The 25,276-nt window shown below is 45.6% G+C and overlaps 1 protein-coding gene and 1 long non-coding RNA gene across 2 annotated transcripts in view; both read right to left on the bottom strand.

Moving 5' to 3' along the window:
* The window catches only part of SERINC5 (serine incorporator 5), a 44,008-nt gene extending 33,059 nt beyond the window's left edge, over nt 1-10,949 (bottom strand). The window contains exon 1 of the mRNA XM_055699185.1: nt 10,758-10,949. Within this exon, the coding sequence (XP_055555160.1) occupies nt 10,758-10,784 (27 nt within the window). The 5' untranslated portion in view covers nt 10,785-10,949. The remainder of the gene's footprint in view (nt 1-10,757) is intronic.
* LOC129734720 (uncharacterized) overlaps nt 1-22,517 on the bottom strand; it is a 121,443-nt gene extending 98,926 nt beyond the window's left edge. The window contains exon 1 of the long non-coding RNA XR_008730238.1: nt 19,779-22,517. This is a non-coding gene — a long non-coding RNA (uncharacterized LOC129734720). The remainder of the gene's footprint in view (nt 1-19,778) is intronic.
* Nucleotides 22,518-25,276: the final 2,759 nt, after the last annotated feature.

Raw genomic sequence — 25,276 nt, 5'->3', positions numbered from 1 at the left:
ACGGCATCCTAAAGCAAGGCTGCTCTGGCCGGAGCTCATCATGCTGCAGCAAGCCTTTCTCATCCAAAGGCTCCCACAAGTCAGGCAGCAAACGCAGCCACCCAGGCTCTAGCTTTGCATATCCTCACCAGGTGAACACCACGCTCTGACAATAATTACAAGCGCTACACAAATATTTATGCTTTCTGCAAATACTTATGATCAACTGGCCCCCTCATGCTAACCCACCACGACGTCAGGCCTCCACACAGTAGACGGGCTGCCTGCTCTGCTTGGTGCTGCTCCTGCAGCGCTCAGGGAGGGTGCAGCGCCTGCCTGCCTGAGACCCCAAACCAGGAAAGCCTAGCACACCCGAAAACAGACTGGCCCGTAATTTGAACTGCCTGGACGATGGCTGACTTGCGTGGTTTCACAACAGCAGCTGTGGAAAGCTGGGTGGGAAATTTTTCTGTTAAAAAACATTCAAAGCACTGTTTCACAGACATTTCTTCTGGTAGCCAGGCTGGCCTAGCAGCCACAGGGCCCTTCCGCCTTTCTCCTCTGCAGGCCACTCACTCCCACCCTGGCACCAGCACCTCAGCAGCCCTGACAGTTTTTTGCTGCTGGGGGCGGCCAAATAAAGCAACCTGCTGGCTGAAAAACAAAGGGGGTGCAGGCGGTGGGGGGGTGTGTGCAGAAAAGATGACATATCAGTCCTTCTCAGCTGCTGATTTATTATGCAACAGCAGAAACAGTTACCATGTCAAGTGAGGGCACAGTGCACAGGCAAGAGGGAAGAGCAGAGGTGAATGTCTCACAACAGTTCCACATGCTCTGACCCTTCTCTGCACAGATGTTTCAGGGGCATTTTCCTACCACCTTGTTTGATTTGAGTGCAGTAGGTTCCTGCCAATGCATAGGAACAACAGTTTTTACATCCACAGGGTCAGGAGCATAAGCAAGCAGTCTATTAACAGCCCTAGGTCCCATGCAAACCACTTTTCCAAGTACAGGCAGGCCTGGACATATTTGCATACTCCCATCTTATGCCAGCCCGGAGAGCACCTATGGTTTACAAGAATTACAGGTTAACAAAACAGGGTAAAAGCAGGCTTACCAACTTGTGCACATGCTATTAGCTCCCTACAGTGAACACTCCACCAACATACACTTAACATCTGCCACACACGCAAGCCTTGATTTTTGCAAGCTGTGATCCAACCTGATAAATCGGTGGAATGAGGTATGATGGTAACATTAAGCACACACACAAGTATTTACATACAAGACTAAGAAATAAAGTGAACATGTCCTGCCTACTGGATTTGTAGAGACAGTGTCATTTTTAGAAGGTATTTTCCAAAGATGTTTCCAAAAATATCTCAAATGTCTTAGAAAATATTTTGCGCAGCCATTAACACAAAGTGAGGAGTTTCAGGATCGCTGCCTAAAATAACCTATGCTATTTTAAAAGTATAAAAACCATAGGGAAGTATCAAGCTTATCACAACAAAGCACTCTTCCTTTTGGGACACTTCAGCAGAAATCACAAAAATCAAAGGGAAGGAGAGCACATTGGGGAAAAAAAAAAAGAAAGCTGCATATTTAAATGAAACAAAGACTAAGCAGCATTTCATCTCTTCCCTCCTAACTGACTGCCTGGCTGGAGCGGCCAGGGAGACTGCATGCCTTCCAGCCTGTCCACAGAGCACAGGAATGTGCCTTGCTGAATCTTCTTTTCACTGGGGCCCACAGCAGCTTAGTTTTTCATGCACTGCTTGATTACTTGACTACCGGCATTATCTGGGCCATAAGATTCGCAGATAATGCAGCCACTGAGCTGTTAACAGCAATGTCTATCAAAAACACCCAAACATCTACTCTCACACACAGCATCCTTGCAGTCTGGGAGAGCAAAGCACCTAGCCCAGCACGAATAACACCCTGAAGCAGCTATATACCTGCCCTTGGAGTTTTAGCTTGAGGAAAGAGCATCTAGCAAGCCAACCATTTTGTTAGTGCACTGGTTCATGAAAACAACAGATGCCTGATGCCAGGTGTCCCAACTGTTAGCAGTTGGGTTCAGACTATTATTGAAAATCCCTGCTATTATGCATGCATATTTTGCAAAGGTTTCTTCAGCTAGTGGCACGATTACACAGTGGTTTGTCCCTGTGAATTAACTAAATTAACCAAAGAAGCTTTATTTTGTCTTTTGCCTGACTTAACTGGCTTTTGATTGCTTCTTCTTTAATATTCAGACTCTCCATACGGCGTAAGCCAAGAGGTTTTGTGACCTGAACAGCATACCAGTTCATCAACTCATGACCTGTTTTTGGGAACACACCTCACACTGCAAACTGCAAAATTAAAATTAACTTCAGAGAAAACTCACGCAAGCCTAGATGCTGCCTGCACCATGGGGCAGAACTGCCATATAGCCCCAAGCAGCTCAAAACCTAGGCAAGAAAGCAGCATCTAGGACAGCTACGCCAAGAGCCAAAACACAGGCAAGCTGCTGCCAGGTACCCATACAGCTGGAGTTAAGCTGAACTGGGGGATAATTAGCTTCTGTCTCCATGTTCAAACATTACTAAGTGGTGACTCAGCTCAACATTAGAAAATAATGTCACTGCAAAATGTCTAACTTTAAACAGCCTAGCTGCTCTTCTCCAGATGATTTTGGAAAACTTAAGACAATTGTTTAGTCTGACCTGATTCTCACAAGTGTACCACATCACCCAGCTTCCCAGTATTACAGCTATTTTCCATTAGCATAGACCATCTGGATTTGACAGCAGTATGAGTGGACTGTCTGTCCCTCTGGTTACTTACATATATCATTAAAAACAGAGACCACCACCTGCCTTCTGATTTATCTGCTACAGTTCCCAGGTGCTAGTTCTTGCTGAAGCTTTCTTCACCAGCTTAGAAAGCCTTTTAATTAGCTGTTCTTTTCTCCCCACTCATCAAAGAACAAACCCAAGCCATTTACCCTCAATCTCATTTGAAGGCTGTAAGATTTTTCATCCCAGCACCTAACTTGTTTGGGTTTTTTCCCCCTGCATCCCCTCAAGTTTCCCCAGTCCCTCCCACAAAATCACAGCAGCAGCCCAACTGCAAAGCAAACCAGCAAGCCACTTCACTCCTTTCCCCAGCATGTAGGCTAAAATATCCTCTTTTTGCTTTACTAACCTTTTGTTAGAAGATAGAATAGGTCACTATAACCTTTTTGAATGTGGAGCTGTGGCCTTCTGTGGTGAGAAAAGGAGGTTTGAGGAAAGTAATAAATAAGAGAATCAAGGCCTGCTCCTAGAGATAACAAGAACAAGGCTATAAATTAAAACAAACCAGCTTAAGAGCAACATAATTGCATAACCCTCTAGAAGACCCCTTGTGAGCATGTGTGGGCCCTGAGGTCAACTAGCGGACACAGTGATGAAGACTATGGATCACCACTAGAGACCCCTAAAAGACCACTGGCTCATTTCATGGCACATGCACAGTGTATTAACAGGAATCAGTATATGTATGATGATACTGGGAAGCATCATGAGTATGCAAATGGTTTAATGAATATGCAGAACTTGAACACTACATAACCTATGTGATTTCAGGCAATGAGCACGCTCATCTTTGTGAAACTATTCGCATGTGTGCCCAGCGCTGCAATAAAGAATGCCTGCTTTCTAAAACTCAAAAATGAGTCTTACAGAGTTTCTCTGCCAGCTTTTACAGTACAAGCATGCACCCAAAGAGGGGGCGAGATTCCCCCACAGCACCCTACACTGAAGGAGCAACCTGCCTCCCATGCACACGTTGCACAGGCAACCTGGCAGTACTTCAGAGGTGGATTTTATCTGCACTGGGGTCAGGGCATCTGGGTTACATCACCTTCAACAGTACTCTCCGCTCCACCAGTCCTTACATCATGCCTGTGCAATTTCGGGAGCAATTTTAAACATACTCTCAGGACACTGATTAAAATAGGCCACTGTTTTCTTCAGTGACCTGATCCTGAAGCTTCTTTGCATTGATCCCTTGACAATCTTCATGGACAGCAACCTCCGCTGGGCGACAGGTTCGACTGTCCTTTCCTATCATTTCATATTTCAGAGTTTTCTCATCTGCAGGTCATTCCGGCTCATGCTGCAGTGACTTCCTTGCCTTTCACAGCAGAGGAGCTATGAACAGAGAAGCTGGAAGACGGAAGACAAATCAGCAATGGCAAAATCTGACAATTTGAGGCCATCACTTCATACAGCAAGCAGATTTTCTCCAGGTTAGCTTTGATGTTCAAGACCAGGACTCCAAAGGTAGAATGGCACACAGGCGCAATGTGGTGCATCACCAGGGACAGAGAACCAAGTACAGGGCAGCAACTGCGTAAGTCTGTGTACCACTGGAGCAAAGAAGCAGTTAAAATGAAATTTCTGTATCCACTGACTTAAAAACATGTAGCTGTAACAGCTGTTTTACTTTTTTTTTTTGGGGGGGGGGGGGGAGGGAAGGGGAGACGAGACATTACAAAGCGACAAAAGCCAATAAAAGGTTCCAGTTTAGATCAGTGTCACAACAGCCACCTTCACACATTTCCAGATTAGCCGGTTCCAAATGTAGCCTGCTCACACATCTCCCCCTTGCTTACTTCTTGATGACCATTTTTAAATACAATGACACTCAATAAGTATCTTGAATAGTATTCCCGAACTGCAGGTTTGTCAGTGACATAAAAAGCCATGGAAAAAAAAAACACCACATGAGACAGGTCTCTTCAGAAAACATTAAGAATGGCTCCTGTTAAAACTCAGTGCAAGAAATGACAGGTTAAAAAATATGTCAATATTTGGATGAGTCCTACTGGACAGAAAGTGGTGCAAAACTTTCCATTTTCAGACTGTGTACATTTGTATGTTTAAATACTTGAGCATATGCCATTTCTAATTGCTGGGAGTTCCTATCACTAAACTCCAAACAGCATCCCAGCATAGTTATTGCTAATTAAAATGACGAGATTGCTAGGTGTGTCAGGGCACGCTTCAAAATAAAGGTGGAGACACCTCCCCCCCACCCCCACTCCACATGCTGTCATGAGTAAATGCTACAGCCCGCCCAGCTCCGGCTGGTTCAGTCCCTCGCTGCCTCACACATAGCTCATGCTGATGTTGAAGCCTCTCTCTTGGGCGACCTGAACAATGCAGTAGGTCAAATTCAAGTCAGCAGAATGGTCGATCACAGCCTAAAAATCTAGGAGGCTAGATATTTAATATGCCAAAACATATTAAAGCCCACACAGTTGAGCAAGAAGTGGAAGTACCATGAACTCAGGTATGAGAAGGACCCTGGAAGCTACCTAAGGTCCAAGCATCTTCACATGGCTACGCTGAGAACACCACATCGAAGTTGAGAACAGCCTTAGCATGTGTTTGGGATGACAGCAGTCATCAGCTCCAGACCAGATCTGTAGTCATAGCTCAGGCTTTCATTCAACTGCTCCTGGCAACATGTATGTCTTGCACCCACAACTGTGAGCGCATCCACTGTAATGAGTCTCAGTAATGGAAAAAACATCCTGGAATACCTACACTGGCAAAAACTGAAATAATAGCTGCAGTAGGACTTATATCCTTCCACAGAGAAGTATCCCCTTACCCTTAAAAGTGAAGGTTAAAAGAATAAAGAAGGCAGCAATGGGAAATCAAGCAGGAATAAGAAAGATGGTCTTCTACCTGGAATGAGAAAGGGTATCTTCTGCCTCTTATGCAGTGCCAAGGGAAGGATTCCAACCTAGCAATGCAAGGGTCAAATGACACAACACTTATGATGTCTAGCTATGCATTCAAATCCCTGTTATCTTACTGTTGTCAACATAACCGTTCACCCAGTGTGCAAGAGCCAATTGACACAAAGAGTATGTGTTTCTTTATTACAGATTTGTGCAAAGCTGGGGGCTAAGTGGTATTCCACAAAGCAAGCCCAAAGCCCAGGAGAACAAGAAAAGTATTCATATAGCCCAGTTACGCATGTGTATTTTACAAACTCTGCCTAAAAGATACCATCAGCAATTAGTTATGCATGGTAGTTTTCTACTGGTCTATGTATGTCTGGCTTTGTCTTTTTACAAGAGTAAATAGTACACAGTGTATTTTCAATTTACTACCCACATCTGAGGGAGGGTGGCAGAGGTGAGTCTTTTCTTCCTTGAGTCAGTCAGTGGTCATGATCTCCCCCGCTGCCTTTCTCTTTCCCTTAGTTACAGTCTCATTCTGCTGAATTCTTGTCTTTGTTGCAATTAATTGGCTGTTGGCACCTCCTGGGGCAAAATGTTCCCCTTACTAGGCTCGTAGTTCTCCTTCAAGGGCACAGTCATTAATCCAAAGTTACAGATAAATGACCAACCTAACTTCACTAATTTCACGTTGACAACAATAAAATAATGAGGATTAAACGCATAGCTAGATATCACTTAGAGGATCTCACTGTCTTTTGGTTGCTTTTCCCTCCCTTTCTAATCGCTTCTGAATGCAGCAGCAAATTTTATTCAGCTACGGCAGACAGATGGGGGCCTCAAAGATACTATGTTCTTACAAAATCCTTGAAAATAGGCAAAAGATTTAGCAGAGGAAAGTCACCTCTCAACCCTGAGCAAGAAAAAGGCTGCATCACAAGTTCAGTACTTACTAGAAAGGGAATTGATGTAAGATACCAAACTCAATGGACAAAGCGACAGAAAACCAGGCTTTGCTACTTCAGTTGTGCAGGCAATCACCCGTTTAAAACAAAAACTCCACGTTTCGCCAAGCAAGAAGAAAAGTCCTTCCCCAGTCACTTTTTCCTAACTGTATTTAAGTGGAGTACACTACAGTACTCCACATCAGAACTCAGATAGCTAGTTTCCCCTTCGATCATGATTAGTAAGTGGTGGCAGAAGCGTGCAAAGGTAGCTGTGAGAGGGGGTAAGACACACAGCTAAATTTATCTTATTTTAACTGACCAGCTCAGGTTAAACACAACAAACCAAACCCCTCTCACCCACCTGCAGAAGGAGAGACGTGTTTTGGGGAACACCTTGTGGAGCAGAGCCAGGAACACCACTGGCACCATCCCATAGTGCTGCAGTGCATCACCCCACACAAATGCCCCAGCAATGCCCTGGCTCCCTCAGAGGACACAAACCTGGACAAAGATGACAGAGCCACCCTTTTCACCGTGTAATGAAAAGAGCAGACCACGAGGGCAGGATTGCAAGCCCCCTTCTCGACCTACAGATGCAAACAAGCAGTGCCAGAGAGGCAGGCAGCCCCAGCGCGCACAGGGGGCTTCCCTACCCTGCCCCAGAAGCCAGCAGTCTTAAGATTGGCTGAGGCCAACCTTATAAATAAAGTTGTTGGTTTTTTTTTTAAACCCCTACTAGAATTAGAAGTCTAAGCATAAAATGAAAATCCAATACTCCAACTTGCAGCACATCTTACTGCATTTACTACATAATATGATTTCTAAGTGCAGAACAGTATTAAAGAAAGCACTCAAGATTTAACGGACCTACAAAAATAGCTTTATAAGCTTGAACAACTACCAGCTCTAGCTGAAAAATCTATCTTCTTGAACAACCCAGCTACAACATACTGCCCCCCAAAACCTGATGTTAACTATCTAAATTACATTTATTTAACTCTGGAGAAAAACATATTCATTTTAATAAAGATTTTCCGCAACAGCTGCTTTTCTTAACCATGATCTCAACTTTATTCTCTTGAGAATAACTACTGAAGAAAAGCCAAATGTAAAATCCTGTTTCCTGTCAGTTTAAGCAGATGTTTTTATGTAATCAAAAGCATTGTGGAGGCCAGGCCCAAGCCAAACTGTATTCTCACTGCATTCTCAAAATAGGTCTACCAACGAAACACTAGAAAAAGAAACATTTAGCAAGCTTATTACAGCTCAGAAACCTAAAAATCACAATTCTCTTCAAAACATGGTTGTGTGTCACTCAATAAAAACCAACTGCAGAAACTAAAGTTTATAAATGACCAAGTTCCTTGAAAGCAAGTTCCCAGGGTTGACTAGGCAAGGATACAAGTCACACAGTAATGTTAATTAAGATTATTGAAAATAATTTTTGAGTGCAAAATCAGCATAACCAAAGTACACTGAAGTTTGGCAGCTTGCCGCTGTATCCTATAACTACAGGAATCTGGGCTGTGAAACCTGAATGCATTTATTCTGACAGGCACCATCAAGTAGACGGTTAGCACAGTTTGACCCAATACCAAAAAGTACTGATCACTCATCGTCTTACTTCACACCAGGAAAATTTGCTGGTGTTACGAATGAAGAAAAAATAGATAGTCAAATGACAGTTTTATATCAATGACAGTTTTATATCAACTACAGACATCCACGCATGATAAGACAGCTCAGAAGCACAATACCAAAGTTCTCAGTCAGGTCTAGGAAAACAGAACCACAGAAACGGAGAGGTAGATAAAAGATATACACACAGGGCAAAACCACTACATACAAAAAAACCCTACCCCACGGGGTATCAAACCCATTAAACTAGTATATTTTAGGGAAAAAGGAGGGACCCAACATAAGCATTGTTTTTCACAACTCATATGAAGTTCCACCTTTCCTCAAGCACACCATCTCTGTTTCTGGAGAAGGGCTAACTTCATCTTCAGGGGAACATTTAAGAAAAGGCCAAATTCCTTCTCAATCTTCCAGCTTGATTAACGGTACCCATAAAATGCCTAAGGAAGTTCTGTTGAAGAGAGAAAGAACTTCCATCCCCTTGTTTTTTCTTGTGTATCAATCATGTTAAACAAACATCCCTTCACTAAGGTTGGACTAAATCAAGTTGTGAATGGAAAGATTATTTTTCCTTCAAAAAAAGTTGCACTGCATGCTATTGAAACATGATTTATGTCATTTATCATCTTAGCCTATAAAAAAGTTTATCCACACTAGGTTTGCTGGTATAACTCCAGCAATTTGCCATATTTAGCAGATAAGTCTTACATCAAAAATAGTGCTTGAGCCAGCAGAATACATCTCCTCAGGGTATTGCATAATTTTAGCGTGATGACTGCATCTACTTTAGGGCTTTTGCTTTGGCTCCAACATCACTAAGGAGTTCAGTCTATTTACGGACTCCAAACTGACACATCATTGTCAATAAAACATTACTATCAGATATTACTGCATGGGGTAGGAACAGTGGCTTCAAGAATGTCTCAAAGTCACGCTAATGCCATGTCATTCACCACACGAGTCTCACAATAGTTTCATCCTCTCTTGGTATTACATTACCTCCCTCAGGAGCTACACCAAAAAAAGCAAGGCAAACGCAGACGTCCATGAAGCACTTCAGTAACAGCACCTACTAACTTTACTGAACTGCTCCGAAACTTTTTTCACACACTGCCAAAACCTAGGCGAAGCAGCAGTCAGGGAGGCCCCCTGCTTTAAGGTCACTTAGCAAATGCAGCTACTGCGTCCCCCATGACCACCCAGGGCTGTTCGGCAAGGCACAGGGGAGCCGGCGGCGCACGGGTGCGTGCAGGCACGCTTAGCAAGCCTCCCAGCCCACTGCAGGCCGAAAGAACCACAATGTAGATGACCAAACCTAGCCCAGGATTTCAGTCGTCAGGCAAGGGCTGAGATTTTTCCCCAGGTCGTTCAGACAAAAGCAAGAGAATAATCAGATGCCAAGGGTGGGCAGAGTGGCCAAAGAAGAAGTATCGATAGAATCTGGACTATACGGACATGTTTAAATACGTGGAACAACAAGAATAAGCTCTCTGGTTAGTCTGTTGCAGGCAGGACAAGTAGGAATTGGTTTCTATTGCAGAAGTGGAGACTTGGAAAAATTAAAGCGTCTGGGGGAGGTGCGGGCTAACACCATGCTAGAGACAGCTGGTAAGAACAGGAGTCCTTCTCCGAGTGCAGCCGAGGAGCTCCGGCCAGGGCCCTGCAACCACTCTTCTCCTCCAAGTCCACGGACCCTCGCCCGCCAGAGCCCCTTCAGCCAAGAGAGCAGGTGCACCGCGGTGGGATGCGGAGCGCCGATCCCTCACCTCGTGGATGCTCAAAGGTGCCGCACCACCCTCCATCACCACTTGCTCTCATCTGTCACTTCCTCCACCAGCACCTGCACCTGCTGAACCCCTCCACCGGCCACACGTACAGCGACAGGAGCGCCAGGCAGCCAGCAACCGAGACGAGTTCAGACCGTTCCACTTCTCATACCCCGGGGTGTCATCTCCCCGCCACCAGGCGCCAGCGGCGACGCTCCCCCCGCCCCCCGCATCTCCCGCTGGTCCGTGGCGCCCTCGGGAGCCGCTCCTGGCGGCGCCGGCCCTCGGCAAGGCTGCCCCGGCGCCCCCGCCCACAGCCCAGCGCCCGTCCGCGGCCCGCACACGCCCGGGGAGGCCGGCAGCCCCCCGCCTTCCCCCCGGAGCGCCCGGGCGGCTCACCCGGGGCACGCCGCCAGCACGCCGCCTCAAACCCCACGGAGCCCGGCTTCGGCGACAGACGCCCCCGCAGCGCTGCTGCTGCTGGAAGGCGCCGGCTCCCCGCGGGCGGACCGCGCTGCGGCCGAGGGGCAGCGCAGGGGCGCGGCTCCCCGGCCCCTCGCTCCCCGTGCCGGAGCCCCCGGCCTGACCCCCAGCGCCGTCTCCCGACGGATCCTTCCGTCCGCCGCAGCGGGGGTTGCGGGGGCGGCACCCCCCCGCCCCGCACACCTGCCGGCCTCCCCGCGCCCCCCAGCCCCCTACCTGGCCGGCGCAGCAGGGCGCGGACATGCCGGCGGCGCGGCGCGGCCTGGCTCCCTCGCTGCCTCCCTCATGCGGGAGCGGGCAGGGCTGGGACGGGACGGGACGGGGCGGCCGGGGCGGGGCCGGGCGGGGCCGGGCCGGGCAGCGCGGGGGGCGCCGCTGCGGGAGGAGCCGCACCGCACCGCCCCTGCCCGCCGCCGGCCGCGACGCGCTCGGCCCGGCGCCGACGCACCGCTTCCGCTGTCGTCAGCCCGCGCGGCGGGGGGCCGGGCCGGGCCGGGCCGGGCCGGGCGGGGGGGCGCGGAGTCGCCGCGTAAGGGCCGCGCCGCGGTGGCTGCGGCTCCCGCCTCCCCGGGCGAGGGGGCACCCTCCGAGCCGGGAGCTCCACGCCCGCCGGCGGGGGGACGCCCATACGCCCCGCCTGGCGCGGAGAGCGGTGCGGCGGCTGCCGGGCCCCGCCTGCCCTCGCACGGCCGGGCTGCAGCGCGCCTGGCGTTCCTCGGCTCGGCTCCCGATCCCGCCGAGCGGCAGCTCCACCTGCAGCCGTGCCGTGCAGAAGGGCCCCCGCCGGCCCGTCCCCTGCGGGCTCTCGAGGACACCGCTGAGATCACGCGCCTGCTTGTGCACCCTCTCAAACACCTGTTTGGTAGTAGCTGGAGTTTAATGGAAGTCACCGAATGAGGTGTATGAGCATAAAGGTCTTTATCGGACCTGGCACCACACCGAGCGCTGCCACACGCAGACCTCAGGTTCAAACTGCTCCGCTGCACCCCACGGCCATTTCACAGCCCACGCCTTCATGGAAAAGCCACGTGTAAAGGATGGCTTCAGGGCTGTGCTTTCCTCACAGGAGCTGAGGCCTTTCCCAGTGTTTCTGAAATACCTTCTCCAGCGTAAGTTCCTAGGAACCAGGGGTAGTACAAGGCACTAGCCAAGGATTTCTCAGCTTCCAATGCAGTGATTATAAAACCACAGGATGGTTTGGGTTGGAAAGGACCTTAAAGATCATCTAGTTCCAACCCCCCTGCCATGGGCCGGGACACCTTCCATGAGACCAGGTGGCTCAAAGCCTCATTCAGCCTGGCCTTGAACACTGCCAGGGATGGGGCACCCACAGCTGCTCTATATCCAGTGCCTCACCACCCTCACAGTAAATAATTTCTTCCTAATATCCAATCTAAATCCACCCTATTTCATCTTAAAGCCATTACCCCTTGTCCTGTCACTACATGCCCTTGTAAAACATCCCTCTTCAGCTTTCTTGTAGGCCGCCTTTAGATACTGGAAGGCTGCTATAAGTTCTCCTTGGAGTCTTCTCCAGGCTGAGCAACCCAAACTCTCCCAGCCTGTCTTCATAGGAGAGGGGCTCCGGCCCTCTGGTCATCTTCATGTCCCTCCTCCGGCCTCACTCCAACAGGTCCATGTACATCTTTGGTATGGCAGACAAAGCTACCAATGAAGCAGCAAAGGCTTCTGTGGAAAGACACCCTTGCCTTGTCTGCTTTGTTGCCTGTGTTCATGTGTGCATGCATGCTATAATATTTAAGATAACTATTTTGAACTCTATTTCTCATCTTAAACTGCCCTAGCTTTAGGAGATCAGTACAACTAAAAGCTATTAACCTGCACACAGGTACATATATGCAGATAACATAGCTACACCTACCAAAAAGGCAATCGGTATGGATTGCAGGATGTTGCATAAACCCCCTTTCTCTTTCGTGTGTGCAAACAGAAAGCTGATGCTTTAGGAAGCAGATCATGCAATGGATTGGTATTACATAATTTGGTGTTATACCATGGACCGAAGAGACTAGAGTTACCATCAGGATACCGTTTATAAAAAGCAGACTTGTGCTTTATTTTTAATGGTGCTCTAACATCTGCATGCACTCAGAGACAGGGTATTTACCACTGTCCTAAGATTAATTCTGTCAACCAGATGGTTGTTTAGCTGCAAAGAACACTGCTTGTGGGCATCCCAGAGGGCCCCACCACAGCTCAGGCACAGATGTGGCAGACTCTCCTGCTCTGTAGGAGCAGCAAAAGCCCCAACCTCGGGTGAGGACTTCTTAAGTCAGGACTGGGGGCAGCAGTCACAGCACACCTTCTCTGATTTACACCTCCTCTCCCCAGAGGCAGGGCTGAAGAGAAAGAATAAAGAACTGAAGAACGGACAGGAAAGTAGTATGGCCAGCGAACAGGCAATAGAAAACCACAGGTGTTTTTAACTTTGAAACATAAGTCAGCTTCCTGAAGCGTGTGGTTAAGACATGGGAGCCCCAGCACCACAACACGGTAAGAACTCAGCAAAACCGCATTCATCTGCTGTTTCTCTTCCAGACTTCTTATGCAATCACAGAAACTGACTGGTCAGGCTTTGTTTAATTTCAACATCTGCAAAATCAGCTCAAAGCATGAAAGAGAATCTGAGGTTTAATTTAAAAAGGAAACTGTCTTGCAAAGAGAGAATGGTGAAGGTGACATATGGGTATGGTGAAAGGGTGCAAGTAGCTGTACCATGCATCAGCGTGTCTGCAATAGGGACAGGCATTCACTGGGTGGGGAACACCACTAATTCACGGCTCCAAGCGGGTTTGTTAGTGCCAGTCAGCACTGTTATCACTGACAGATACATCCAGCCTCTGCGCAGCCAAGCTCTGTAATGGACTTGCCAACCAGCCAGAGCACCCCAGAGCCCTGGGAAGTGCGTTCTGGCTTTTTGAGTGAAAAATCTGTCACCAGAAAGGCTTGAACTTCCCTGCTGTGTTGCTGGCAAGCATTAAGTAGGCTAATAGCAAAGCAATGAGCAGATGTTACTGCATGAATAAAGTGTCACTCTGAAACTACCCATGCATTTAGAATAAGGCTTAACCATCAAATACATATTCTGAAATCACGAGACAGCTAACCTGATTTACTGGCCAGAAATCTTCAACCAGTAATTCCTGCCTCAGACTGTTGCTTTTGGCAGGGTAAAGTGTGCCACTCTGAAGAGAGAGATGCTAATTCTGATTTAGGGCTTTCAAGTGACAGGGAATCCATAGCATCAGTACAGCATGGCAAGATCCTTTGGCCTTGCTTTATATGAGGAATTTTACAAACACAGATCTACGGATTTAATGAATCAGGCTGAATGGGGGCAAGAAGTGGCCCTATAGGGAATAAGACAGCCAAGGACTACTCAGGAATGGAGTAAACCTTGGTCTCAGTACAGGTGCCAGGGAGCAAGGAACAAAAGAAAGCGCATGGTTAGAAATTTTAACTACGTGGCACTTCCCAGATGAAAAACTGGTAAGAAGACAGTTGTGCCCTGGGAGCAAGCCACTTTCCTCACTCTGTGTGTGTACAAGCAGAGCCAGAGTGGCAGAACCTGGAGTCCCAGAAGCATGTAACTTTGAGCCATTTATCTTCAGGCAGCCTACAAAACTGTGCCTGCAAGATACCCAGCCCAGTATCACGTGCACTCATGGCCTTCTGTGCCACATCGGCTTTGCTCAGATGAGTTTCACTTGCACATGTTGCACCTTTACATGCATCCACTTTACTCATTCCCAACTCGTTTCTACGCGTATAACAGAAGCAGAGGTTCTCACTGTGAGAAGATTGCAGTATTACTACCTCTATAAAGAACTCAAAAGATGTGAGTGGTGAAGCAGAAAACTTTTTGGCATAGCACAGGGAAATCGTAACTTACCAGGAATGTCAAGGACTCTCTGCTTCTTCAGTACTTGCACAGTACAGACCGGCCCAGCGTATTTTAGGGTAAGAATATTAGGAATTGTCCTGTTTTGTTCACACCTTCTGGAATGAAGCTGCAACTTGGAATGATGCTTTAGTGCTGTAATTTCAGGATTTTTCAGTAATTAAAGGATTTTGGTTTGTGCCAACTGGCAATGAGAAGAGCACAAAAAGTCTGCATCCAATGAGAAGGAGAAATCTACCATTTGGCTGTTTTTCAGGTGAAATGAAACACAGAAAATCTTTCAAAATGTAAATGCAGTCAGAAAGAAAACAAAACCAGATTGTTACGCATTGTGGTCAACACTTACATAAAATCAGTTAATTTTTATGGTGTAAATTTAGACTCATATACAATACATGTGAAATTGCTTTATAGATAAATGTGTATTTTTCTTGAGCATAGCAATTAGACACCAGTGAAGAATGTAGTTATGGGAAGCAGGGGACATGTCTGTGCATGTGCATGCACATGTTCTGGAAACCACCATTCAGATCCCAACCGGACCTCTTATACAGCTAATGACCTAACTGCTGTGATGTCTGCTGGAATGGTTTCCTGTATGGTTACCTGAAAAAGTATTCCAGTAAAGGGGAGCATCATGCAAAGGCCTGATCAGAGAGTAAAATAATGTATTTACCACGTATGAGCTTCACTTGTGTGTGACTGCAAGACCATCCTTGTCTCGCAGTCTAGGTGGCTGCAGGCCATAATAAACTCATGACTTTCTCAATTTTTTTAAGTATGCACCAGCAGCTGGATTATGGACCACTCCTCTCCAAATCCTCCTAGGTAGCCAAGGGCTTCCAGAAGCCATGACACCTTTGGACATCTTCCAAAAGCTAGCCTATCTAGGAATCAGGCCAGGACCTGCTGCAACAGCACAGTATAGCCCAGTTGATCTGACAAAAAGCAACTGTGAATATTCCAGTATTTGTTACTGCTGTAATTGGATGAACACCTTCAAGATTGTGTGTGGAGGTGCAGGAAGGCACATGGAGTAACTGCAACAGCAAAGAGAACTCTGAATGATCTGCCAGTGCAAGGCAAGAGCAACCTGCAAACATAAATCTCTGAGACGGGGCTGACGACAGAGAATGTCAGTGCATGTGGGGCCACACATGCACCTGTAACTGGCCCTTCCAGAATATCAGGTTGGTAATAATGCTAAATGGTGGTGTCTTCCACTACATCTTGATTAGTTTTCCATAATTCACACTAATCTTTTACAGCTGGTAGTAGTTAATTAAAAAAAAATCAAAAGAAAAAAATAATCCATGCACTTAAGTAGTCAGATTTGCTTAGACTCTGATCAAATGAAATGTTTTATATCACTTGTTGGACTCTCTTTAAAGAAAGCACTTCATTGCATTTGAAGGTTTTAGTATTAAAAAACCCACAAGGCTGGTATTTCCAGGCAAATTTGCTTAAACCCACCAAACCACTTTTATGTTGCGTAATTGTTTTTTCACTCCGATGTTAAAGTGGATTAAAATCTGCATCGTCTCTTAAGGAAATGTACCAAATAAACTTTTCCAGGTATGTTAATTGTTGTAATCAAAGTACAGAAGAGTAACATTAGACAGCTTTGCACTGAACTCTGCAGGTGCTTTGTTGACCCTTTCTAGCACAGTATCATGTAATGCCAAATATAAATGTCATTCTTTCTGACCTCCCAGCAACTGTGTGCAGTATAGCATTTAATTCCTAAATCGGGATTTCATTATGTGATATCTCAGGTTTCCTAATCACAGCCAATACCTTTACCTTGCAAATAACTGACATAGACATTTAACTGTGGTGAAATTAAGGAAACACTGTGCTAGGAAAAAAGGAGACAGCAGCATTTCCCAGCACGTTTACACATTTCTGACACCCAGGTGACCAGCCAGCAGCAGGGAGTCTGGTGCTGGCTAAAGGCACTAAGTCTTACTGGAGTTAATGAGTGACAGATGGAAGAAAGCAATCCTGCATGCCCCTGGATTCCTATGTAAGGTCAATATAAAGAGCCTTATTAAAGAAGTTCTACAAGAATATGAAGTTAAGCAGGCTCAAGCTGCATGCTGAGTGACAGCGCCCAGTTCTTCCATCCTTACAAGGAGCTTCAAGCTGGCAGTGATGGTTCTCAGAGAGATGAGTGTTAATACCAGACAGTTGTTGCCACATCTGACCATCTGCCTTATTTAGGTCAGACACTGCCTCTAGTGGGAGGGAAACGTGATCTGGCTGTGTATCAGCATTTCAACTCATACAGTTAAGTCCAACAGGTTAAAATCAGTTTCTACCATAATACGTAAATACAAAAACCATGGTGGCACTGCCTTTCTGCACTGTTGGCTGCCTTGGGGTGCTGATGTGAGAAAACCAGAGGAAGCTCCTGAACATATGGTTGAGTTTCAAGTAGCCAGAAAAAGTTTTACATTTGTCAGCCCAGTAGTAGACTTCTTCAGAATTGCCAGATTGCAATACTTTAATTATCTGTTAATTTTCTTTGCCAGTGAACTTCTTCCTCAGGAAAAAAATAAAAATCATTCACAGATTCCCAAAACCAAAGCACATAGTTCACAAACAGTTGTCAAAGGCAGCTTAGTGTAACCACCAGTGTCCCACTGAAGTGGCACAAATCTCTCGCAGTATGCAGTAGGCAATAAACCACATCCAACTAATGCTTTCTAACTAGAAGTGACACATCCCCTCTCCTCCTCCCTTCTCTGCATACCATTCTGTTTGCACCACAGTAATGAACGTTGTTAGCATGAGGGGTTTATGGGCACTGTCTGAGCCAACAGCACTAGAGAAATGGTCACAGCACTGATGGCCTCGGCGCTGACCACACAGCAAGTCTCTTGGAAAATCCTTCTGCAGGACCCGCCTGCGGATTTCATTCTTTGGAAGAAAAAGACAGGCACACATGTCACACAACTCCCTGTCCTTTTATTTGAAAGAGTAAGCATTTCTAAAAGGAAATAATATAAATTTTATGAATAAATTGCTCAGAAATAGAAGGGGAAAAAAAGAAAATACTGGAACTGAACACAGAGACGATACAAGGCTAGTTAAATAGCATCCAGGAAGACTTTATTCCAGCTCTACTTAAGGAAGCTTAAAAATGAGAAATAGACATTATACAATGAACAAACTTTGGCCAAGTGGAGTTCTCAAACTAGCAAGAACACAGCTGCTTCTGGAGCCTTCCTGGTAGTGGTGGTGGGCTATAGAAGGAACAAATCTAATTCCCAGTAGGTCTTTGGGAAGATTAGAATCAACAGATGGTTATCCTAGCCAGTGCTGTATTTTAGAGCCAAAAAGAGACTGCAGCCATGCATGTCTTTTCCCCAGCCTCTCACACTACTGGGTATCAGCAAGGCGTATGTCAAAACACAACCTGCCAAAAGTGTTCAAAGCACTCAGTTTAGCTCTTCAAGAAGTTTCTCTACCTCAACCTGACAAGCCACATGCAGACATATCCCTGTTTTATCCTGTGATTTTATTAGAACCTTGTGGCAAGAATACCTTACCTCAGAGACATAGTTGACAAAGTTGAGTATGAAATGCAAGAGGGGGCAGAGGGATTCAGAGAAAAGCAGACCTAACTATAGCCTTTTTTGGTAATGATGCCTTCCTTCCCTCAGAGAAGCAAATGGGTATTAGAAGTTCACAGGTGAAACCTGCTCTGTAAACAAATCATTACACTGGAGCACAAAGACCATAAATAATTGTGCACCAGAAGAAATGGCTGAGTAGGAGTTAAGCAAGCAGTGTACATGCAGTAAGTCAAGAGAACAAGAACAGTTATAAAAGCCAAGAACGCACACAGGTAAAAGCAAAGAACTGGCTGTACTGCCTGGAGTGCTGACAGCATCGAGGCTGCACCATGGATGACAGCATACCACAAATGCAAAGCAACAACTACATATTACAAGTCAACCTGGCTCTGAGCCTTCTTTGCCAAAACAAAAATGTTGCAGGGATCACGCAGCATTGGCATCAATCAAGAACCAGGGAGACAAGATGAGGACATGTAAACTAGCAGTCCTTGTTCTCCATGCCACCACAAGTAATCCTGGTATCTGAGAGAAAATGAAATCAGTTTTGCTTGAAACAAGAGAGCTCCTTCTCCTTCTGTATTGTGTGCTCATATAACGAGTTTTGCTACATTTATTGTGGCAACTAGTGGAAGAAGAAAAGTTATAATTCAATTATAGAAACAATACCTGTGCAATGCATAGAAGTGACTCAAATTCCATTAAGTCTCAAGGTAAGAGCCATCAAGTTTGCAAAGAGAAGTACTAACCTTTCAGGAAGAAACAGGAGTAACTCATGATGAAAAGGTGGTAAGGGCAGAACAACTGTCTCAACCCCAGAGAGAAGGCATTTAGATTATGTTCCAGTCTGCACAAGTGTACAGTTTAGACCTTTGCACAGGTATGCACATTGCAGGCTCAAGACAAACCATCCTCGATTGCTGTGGTTTATAACAGAAGCAAAGTAGACTGCAGCAGCTGTATATTCCATGAGTTGGTGTGATAAAAGACAGATTATCCAAGCTGAAACATGATTAGCATGATACAAAGCTTACAAGGTAACCAAATCACAAATCAAACAGTATTTAGATAACTAATTGCATATGATTGCATATTAAGTTATATTCACCAGAAGTCCCAAATATTCCTTCCAGAGTTCTAAGTCACAAAATTTACATCAAAACTATCCAAAAGCCTACACTGAGAAAAAATATTGTGCTGATCCTTTCTGTAATCTTATCTCACTCTGTGATGTACATGCATTAAAGCAGGGGGGCTGGACCTAAAGCAGGCTGCAGAGTTGTGTCCAGGCAGGTTTCGAATGTCTCCAGAGAAGGAGATTCTACAACCTCTCTGGGCAGCCTGTTCCAGTGCTCGCTCACCCTCACAGTAAAGAAGTTCTTCCTTATATTTAGATGGAACTTCCTGTGTTGCAGTTTGTGCCCGTTACCCCTTGTCCTGTTGCTGGGCGCTACTGAAAAGAGCCTGGCCCCAGCCTCTTGACACTCACTTTTAAGATACTTGTAGGTATTACTAAGATCCCCTCTCAGTCTTCTCCAGGCTAAACAGGCCCAACTCCCCCAGCCTTTCCTCAGAAGGGAGGTGCTCCAGCCACCTCACCATCTCTGTAGTCCTCACTGGACCCTCTCCAGTAGTTCCCTGTCTCTCTTGAACTGGGGACCACAGCAATGGACACAGCACTCCAGATGCGGCCTCACCAGGGCAGAGCAGAAGGGGAGGATCACGTCCCCGGACCTGCTGGCCATGCTCCTCCTGATCCCCCCAGGATCCCACTGGCCGCCTTGGCCACAGGGCACACTGCTGGCTCATGGGCACCTTGCTGTGCTCCAGCACTCCCCAGGTCCTTCTCCGCAGAGCTGCCTTCCAGCAGGTCAGCCCCAGCCTGTGCTGGTGCGTGGGGTTGTCCCTCCCCAGGTGCAGGACCCTACACTTGCCTCTGCTGAACTTCATCAGGTTCCTCTCTGCCCAATTCTCTGGCCTGTCCAGGTCTCACTGGTATTTGTAATACCCAGGTAGGATACTCACTGAAAAATGTAGTACCTGTTTGCAGAGTTGAAGGTTTCCAGCCTTTGAAGTCCAGTCAGAATGTTGCCCTAGATAAGTTCAATGCAAAAAAGTTTACAGTTTTCCTAACTCTTTCCTCCCTATTAAGATTAACCTATTTTTGTAGATATGCTTGTGAGAAGTAGGACTGCAGTTCTCTTAATCTCCCCTTGACGTATGGAATTAGACTCTATAACTCGAAAGTTATAAAGTAGGTATGTTTATTGCACACAGATGCTCGGGGGATCGCTCCTCCACAAGCGCGCATGCCCAAAGTGATGAACCATCTCACATTTATGCAATAAAACAAATGAATATTCAATTAACGCCTATACATATTCGTTACCTAAACCCGCTTACTCTTGCTTCCTATGTTAATTAGCTTATCAGTCCTTTGCCTGGAATGTGGTGGTCTTGCAGGCTTGTAGGTGATTCATGTCCTTGTGACCATCCCATCTTCTCCAGCAAGAAGACTTAGCACTCCCTCTAGATAACATTGGAATGTCTCTCATCCTTTTCCCATCCTTTTTATAAATAGCCCCTTTGTTAGAGGTGTCCCCTCAGAGCTGTGTGGCTATGTGACCAGACACCGCACCCATGACCAGTCACCATACCCACATTCCTTGAGCAGACATATACAATCACAATCGATGTCCAGTGTCCCTATTTCACACTATTTCTCCGTATCAATCCCCCCTTTTCTATCAAACTAAGTAAATTCTTTTACTTAAGCAGTCTTCCCGAATGATATAAAGCATCATACATAAGTGTTACCCTTTTAAACATTCTCCAAACCCACGAACATAACATAATGGTTAGTATTAAGGAAATTCCTAAACTGATCAATAAGATCACAATGGGGTGTACCATAGCGTTAAGAATTCCTGTTGCAGAAGGTGACCAGCCAAAGAGAGTATCCCACCAATTATGGTTTCCATCAGGGAATCATTTACATATTCATTACAATTCCGGGAATTCATTTACATATTTCGCTCCTGCGCAATGTCCTTGAGGAGTGGTTGTCTGGGGGTCTCCAAGATGAAGATCAGGAGTCTTCCTCCAGTGAACCTTTTTTGCCTTCTTGTTTCTGCATAGACTCTGTTCCTCGATAGACTAATGAGCATGATTCAAATTCCTTGTTTAGGTAGCGTTATATACACAACAGAAACTTAGGACCAGATGGCCCTTATAAAGGTAACGAATCCAAGGACCTTGTGTCTAGTACATCCGTGGTGCTGACACTAAGGGTCTTGGTGTGTTCATCATGTTGACAATAAGGGTCCCTGAACACCTCCCAACTTTGGATAATTATATATAAGCACATAATTTTCTAAAAAAGTAGTATACCATTCATCACTCGTTGTACGTAGCTCATTATTCAATCCCCCTGTTCTAAAAACTATCATCATGCTCTCTGATCATTATGCTCTCTGATCATTGTTCGACAGCACCAAACAGAACACTGAAGTAATGAGGAGTATGTAATTGCCAATCTATTCCCAATACTGTACTCACTTGTTGTACTATTTTGGCACAAAAGTGTGAGTCTCTATTGGAAGAGATTGTTGCCGGAACCCCAAAGCGGGGGATAATTGCATTTAACAATCCCTTCGTTACCTCTCTTGCTTTATTTGTTCGACAAGGAAAGGTTTTTGGCCAACCTGAAAACATATCAGACATAACTAATAAATATCGGTACCCCCCTTTTCTTGGGAGTTCGGATCAGCTTGCCACTGTTGTCCTGGATAATTTCCTCTACTAATGTTCCCTAGTTTTATTCTATTTGCTGTATTGGGATTATTGCGTAAACACATTTCACATTGCCGAGTCACCTGTTTTATTACAGTATACAAGTTTCGCCCTATCAATTTCTGATTTAGACTTTATATATAAAGTATCAGCTCCCCAGTGCGTCTTATTATGTTCTGTTAGGGCTGTGGTCTATATTAAATTGGATGGTACCACTATACGACCATCCCTTAAATAAGTCCACTTATTTATCATTCATGTCCTGAATTACCTTTAAGTTTTCTTTAGAATAGTTTGGTTCCTGATCTGCACTTACAGTTTGGATTTTACCATCTGGTATTAAGGACAATTCCTCTTTCCCCACCTCCTCTTTTACTCATCTGGCCTCATGGTCAGCCAGGCGGTTTCCAATTTCCAAATCAGTGCCTCAGTGGGCCATCTTATGTTCTTCCTTCCTGGATGACCCTCTTACAACAGCGGGGGCCATTCCTCTCATCAAGGTCTGGCATGGCATATGTTCCCACCGCTCAACGCCTACTGGGTTGCAGCCAACAGCGGAGCTCAAGATTCTTCTTGGTGGCAAACACCGAGGCCAACCCAGTCTTGCCCTTGACTATGGTAGGAGGCACCTGACCAACCTTATTCCTTGTACTTCGTTGTCAATGCAGAGTTTTATCTGCACATCCCATAACAAGTCACTGTCATGGGAAAAACCACAGATTTACATTAGTAGAACTACTATAGAGTGTATTTTATTTCAGCTTTTCTGCCAATATCCCCCACAGCCCTGCTGACCAAGGGATACTGTTTTATCTGAACTGGGCAAGCCTCCCCCTTATCATTTTTACTGTAACAGGTAAAGCATTTTTCACCTTTCCTGGAATTTATTTTCAGATACACCTGGTTAAAAATTTCTTTTACTTCAGGGAGGTCCTCTTTCCCTCTTTTCTGTTTAATTAAAGATAAGCTCATTATTTCAATTACTTGATCATTTTTAACTTTTAGTTTCATTTCTCCTTTAAACGTCTAGATGTTCTAATAAATCTCATCCCAACAAAGATTTTGGTGAATTTGGCATTCTTATTGTTTTCTTAGTTTGTACTTTAAAGGTTTCAGGATGTTTTCCTGGTGGCCAGCAGCTCCCACAACTGTAACAAATTATTAATTTTTTTTTTTTTTACTGAAGTTTAACAAATAAGTTGTTTCTGTATTCACTAAAATTCCACCTCATTTTTCCTAGTCCCTAGTTCACTAGAGCCCCTTGCTGGTTCTTTAGCTTAGGGCAATCTCGCTTCCAGTGTCCGCTTTCCCTACAATATGCACACTGATCCGATCCCATAGGAGAGGGGTTCACTCTTTCACTTCTGCCCGACATTCCTCCTGTCTCTGCCTCGTCTCCTCTACCAGTTTAGCACGATCCAGCTCTTCCTCTCTTACCTTGTGTACACGTTCCCTGTTCCTTCTATCAACTTTTCTATATCACGCTTACCTAGTAACTCGAACCTTTATCTAGTCCTATTAGATCATCCTGACAAGCCTTTCATAACCAACTTTCAAACATCTAAATTTCCCATCAGAGATTCACCTTTACTCTCCTCAGACCCACTGCCTGCCCTAAAGGGGCCGTTACCGGTCCTGTTGTGCTGCAAATGCTGCAGCACTTGGGGTGACATTGTCAGGTCCTTCTGCTCAACTGTCAGCAACAGCAACCCCCTCCTCCTCACCAGCAGAAGGATTCGGGGCAGGAGATGCTGTTCCTGCTCCGCAGGTTACACAAGCCTGCCTCTGCAACAGCACTTCTGGTTTAACTCTTTCTGACCCTGAATGCAAATCTGCTCCTTGTTGCTTTAAGTCTGTGTTCTTACCGATCAGCCTCCGCAGGCAAACAGCAAACACCCTGCCATGCATCCCAGCATGATTCAGTCGCACCTTCGAGCGGGTACGGGGGTTTGTACAAACTTACTCCAATACTCTTAACACTTTCACAAGGTCTCACACACACACACACCCCGCCTCAGGTTTTACATACATTAGTACAAGTTTTTATCTTACAACGTGTTTCATTCTGGTTGCTCCACAGAAGGAACCACAACCTGAGGTTTTTAACACAAAAATTTCAACAAGAACATCTTTCTAGTTTAGGTCTCAGGGCTTTTTTCCTTATCCTTTTCTGGAGCCATACTCAAAGATCGGGTGATGTTAATCCCGCACTCTTTCTGCCACATAAACATATCTGCACACATTATTTCATCCCACTTCTGTTCCCTACGAAGAAACAACATAAGCTGTAAAACTGTGTTGTAATACAAGACTTCCTTCAGGTGGCCATCTTTCACCATCGCCTAATGTATACAAAGGCCACCAATTCTGACAATATTTTAAAAATGTCTTTTTTGTTCAAATTTCCTCTGGGAATTCCGCCAAATTCTTTCCAATGCTTCAAAATATATCTCAGGGGTATTTTGGTATTTATTTCTTGGCTCGGTTTGCCCCCCATCTTCTTAATAAGTCTGATATATTTGTCTACAATGTATTAGTTATTTAGCCTTATTTCTTGGTCTCTTTTTTTTTTTTTTTGAAAGGAGATAATATATTTTAGACACTTGCCACCCTTTGTTCGAGTATACAGACAGCACCTACGACACTAAGGGCAGAGGTTAATTCGTGCTTTTTCCAAATGATGTTAGCTCTAATGTTTTGTCCACAGTCTCCCGCTCTAATTTCTAATTATGCATTCCAACACTTCATAAATTGATTTTTCAATCGCTCCGTCCCTCTCTGGCCGGCCCCTCGCGGGGAACACGGACAGGCAGATGGGGACTCCCCACTCGCTTTGCAGTGACACCCACACATGTCACACTCTCCGGGCAGCCCGCAGTCACACAGGCAGTACGTTACACGGTACCGTGCGCTTACATACAGCCCTAGTAATGCTGACAGTTCGCGTTATCACACAAAGTACGCATTTCAATGAACAACTGCCAAAAAACAGATTCTAATTCTTTTCTGGCCTTAAGCAGAGTGTTAAGTTTTCAGCTATTTGCCTAGAATTACCAGAATATTTTTTTTTATAACATACATTTCATAACTCCAAGTTTGAACATGTAACACATGTAACAAGACAACACATAGAACAAGACACAGAGCGCTATTTCAGTTGTTACATTCTAGGAATTTCCCAAATTTAAGACAACCTAAAGGAAGTTTTTAGCTTCCCAAATCTTTATGAAGTATTTAAGATTTTGTTACTCCCATGTTTTCTCCCCCGCCCCCCCCCCCCCCAACGCAAAAGTTTCCCTTTTACTTTTGCTGTGAGGTCCCTCTTAACTTGTTCCTGTGAGATTCCGCCTTATTCCGTCGCGCCCCCCCGCTTTCCGTCACGAGGCCTCTGGGCTTTTAGGATCTGGCAGTAACCTCGGGTTTGCTCGATCTGCCCTCAG

This window comes from Falco cherrug, chromosome Z (genome assembly GCF_023634085.1).
Source record: "Falco cherrug isolate bFalChe1 chromosome Z, bFalChe1.pri, whole genome shotgun sequence".
Classification (NCBI taxonomy): domain Eukaryota; kingdom Metazoa; phylum Chordata; class Aves; order Falconiformes; family Falconidae; genus Falco; species Falco cherrug.
The sequence above is the reverse complement of the archived record's forward strand: the minus strand, read 5'-3'. Positions and strand labels throughout refer to the sequence as shown.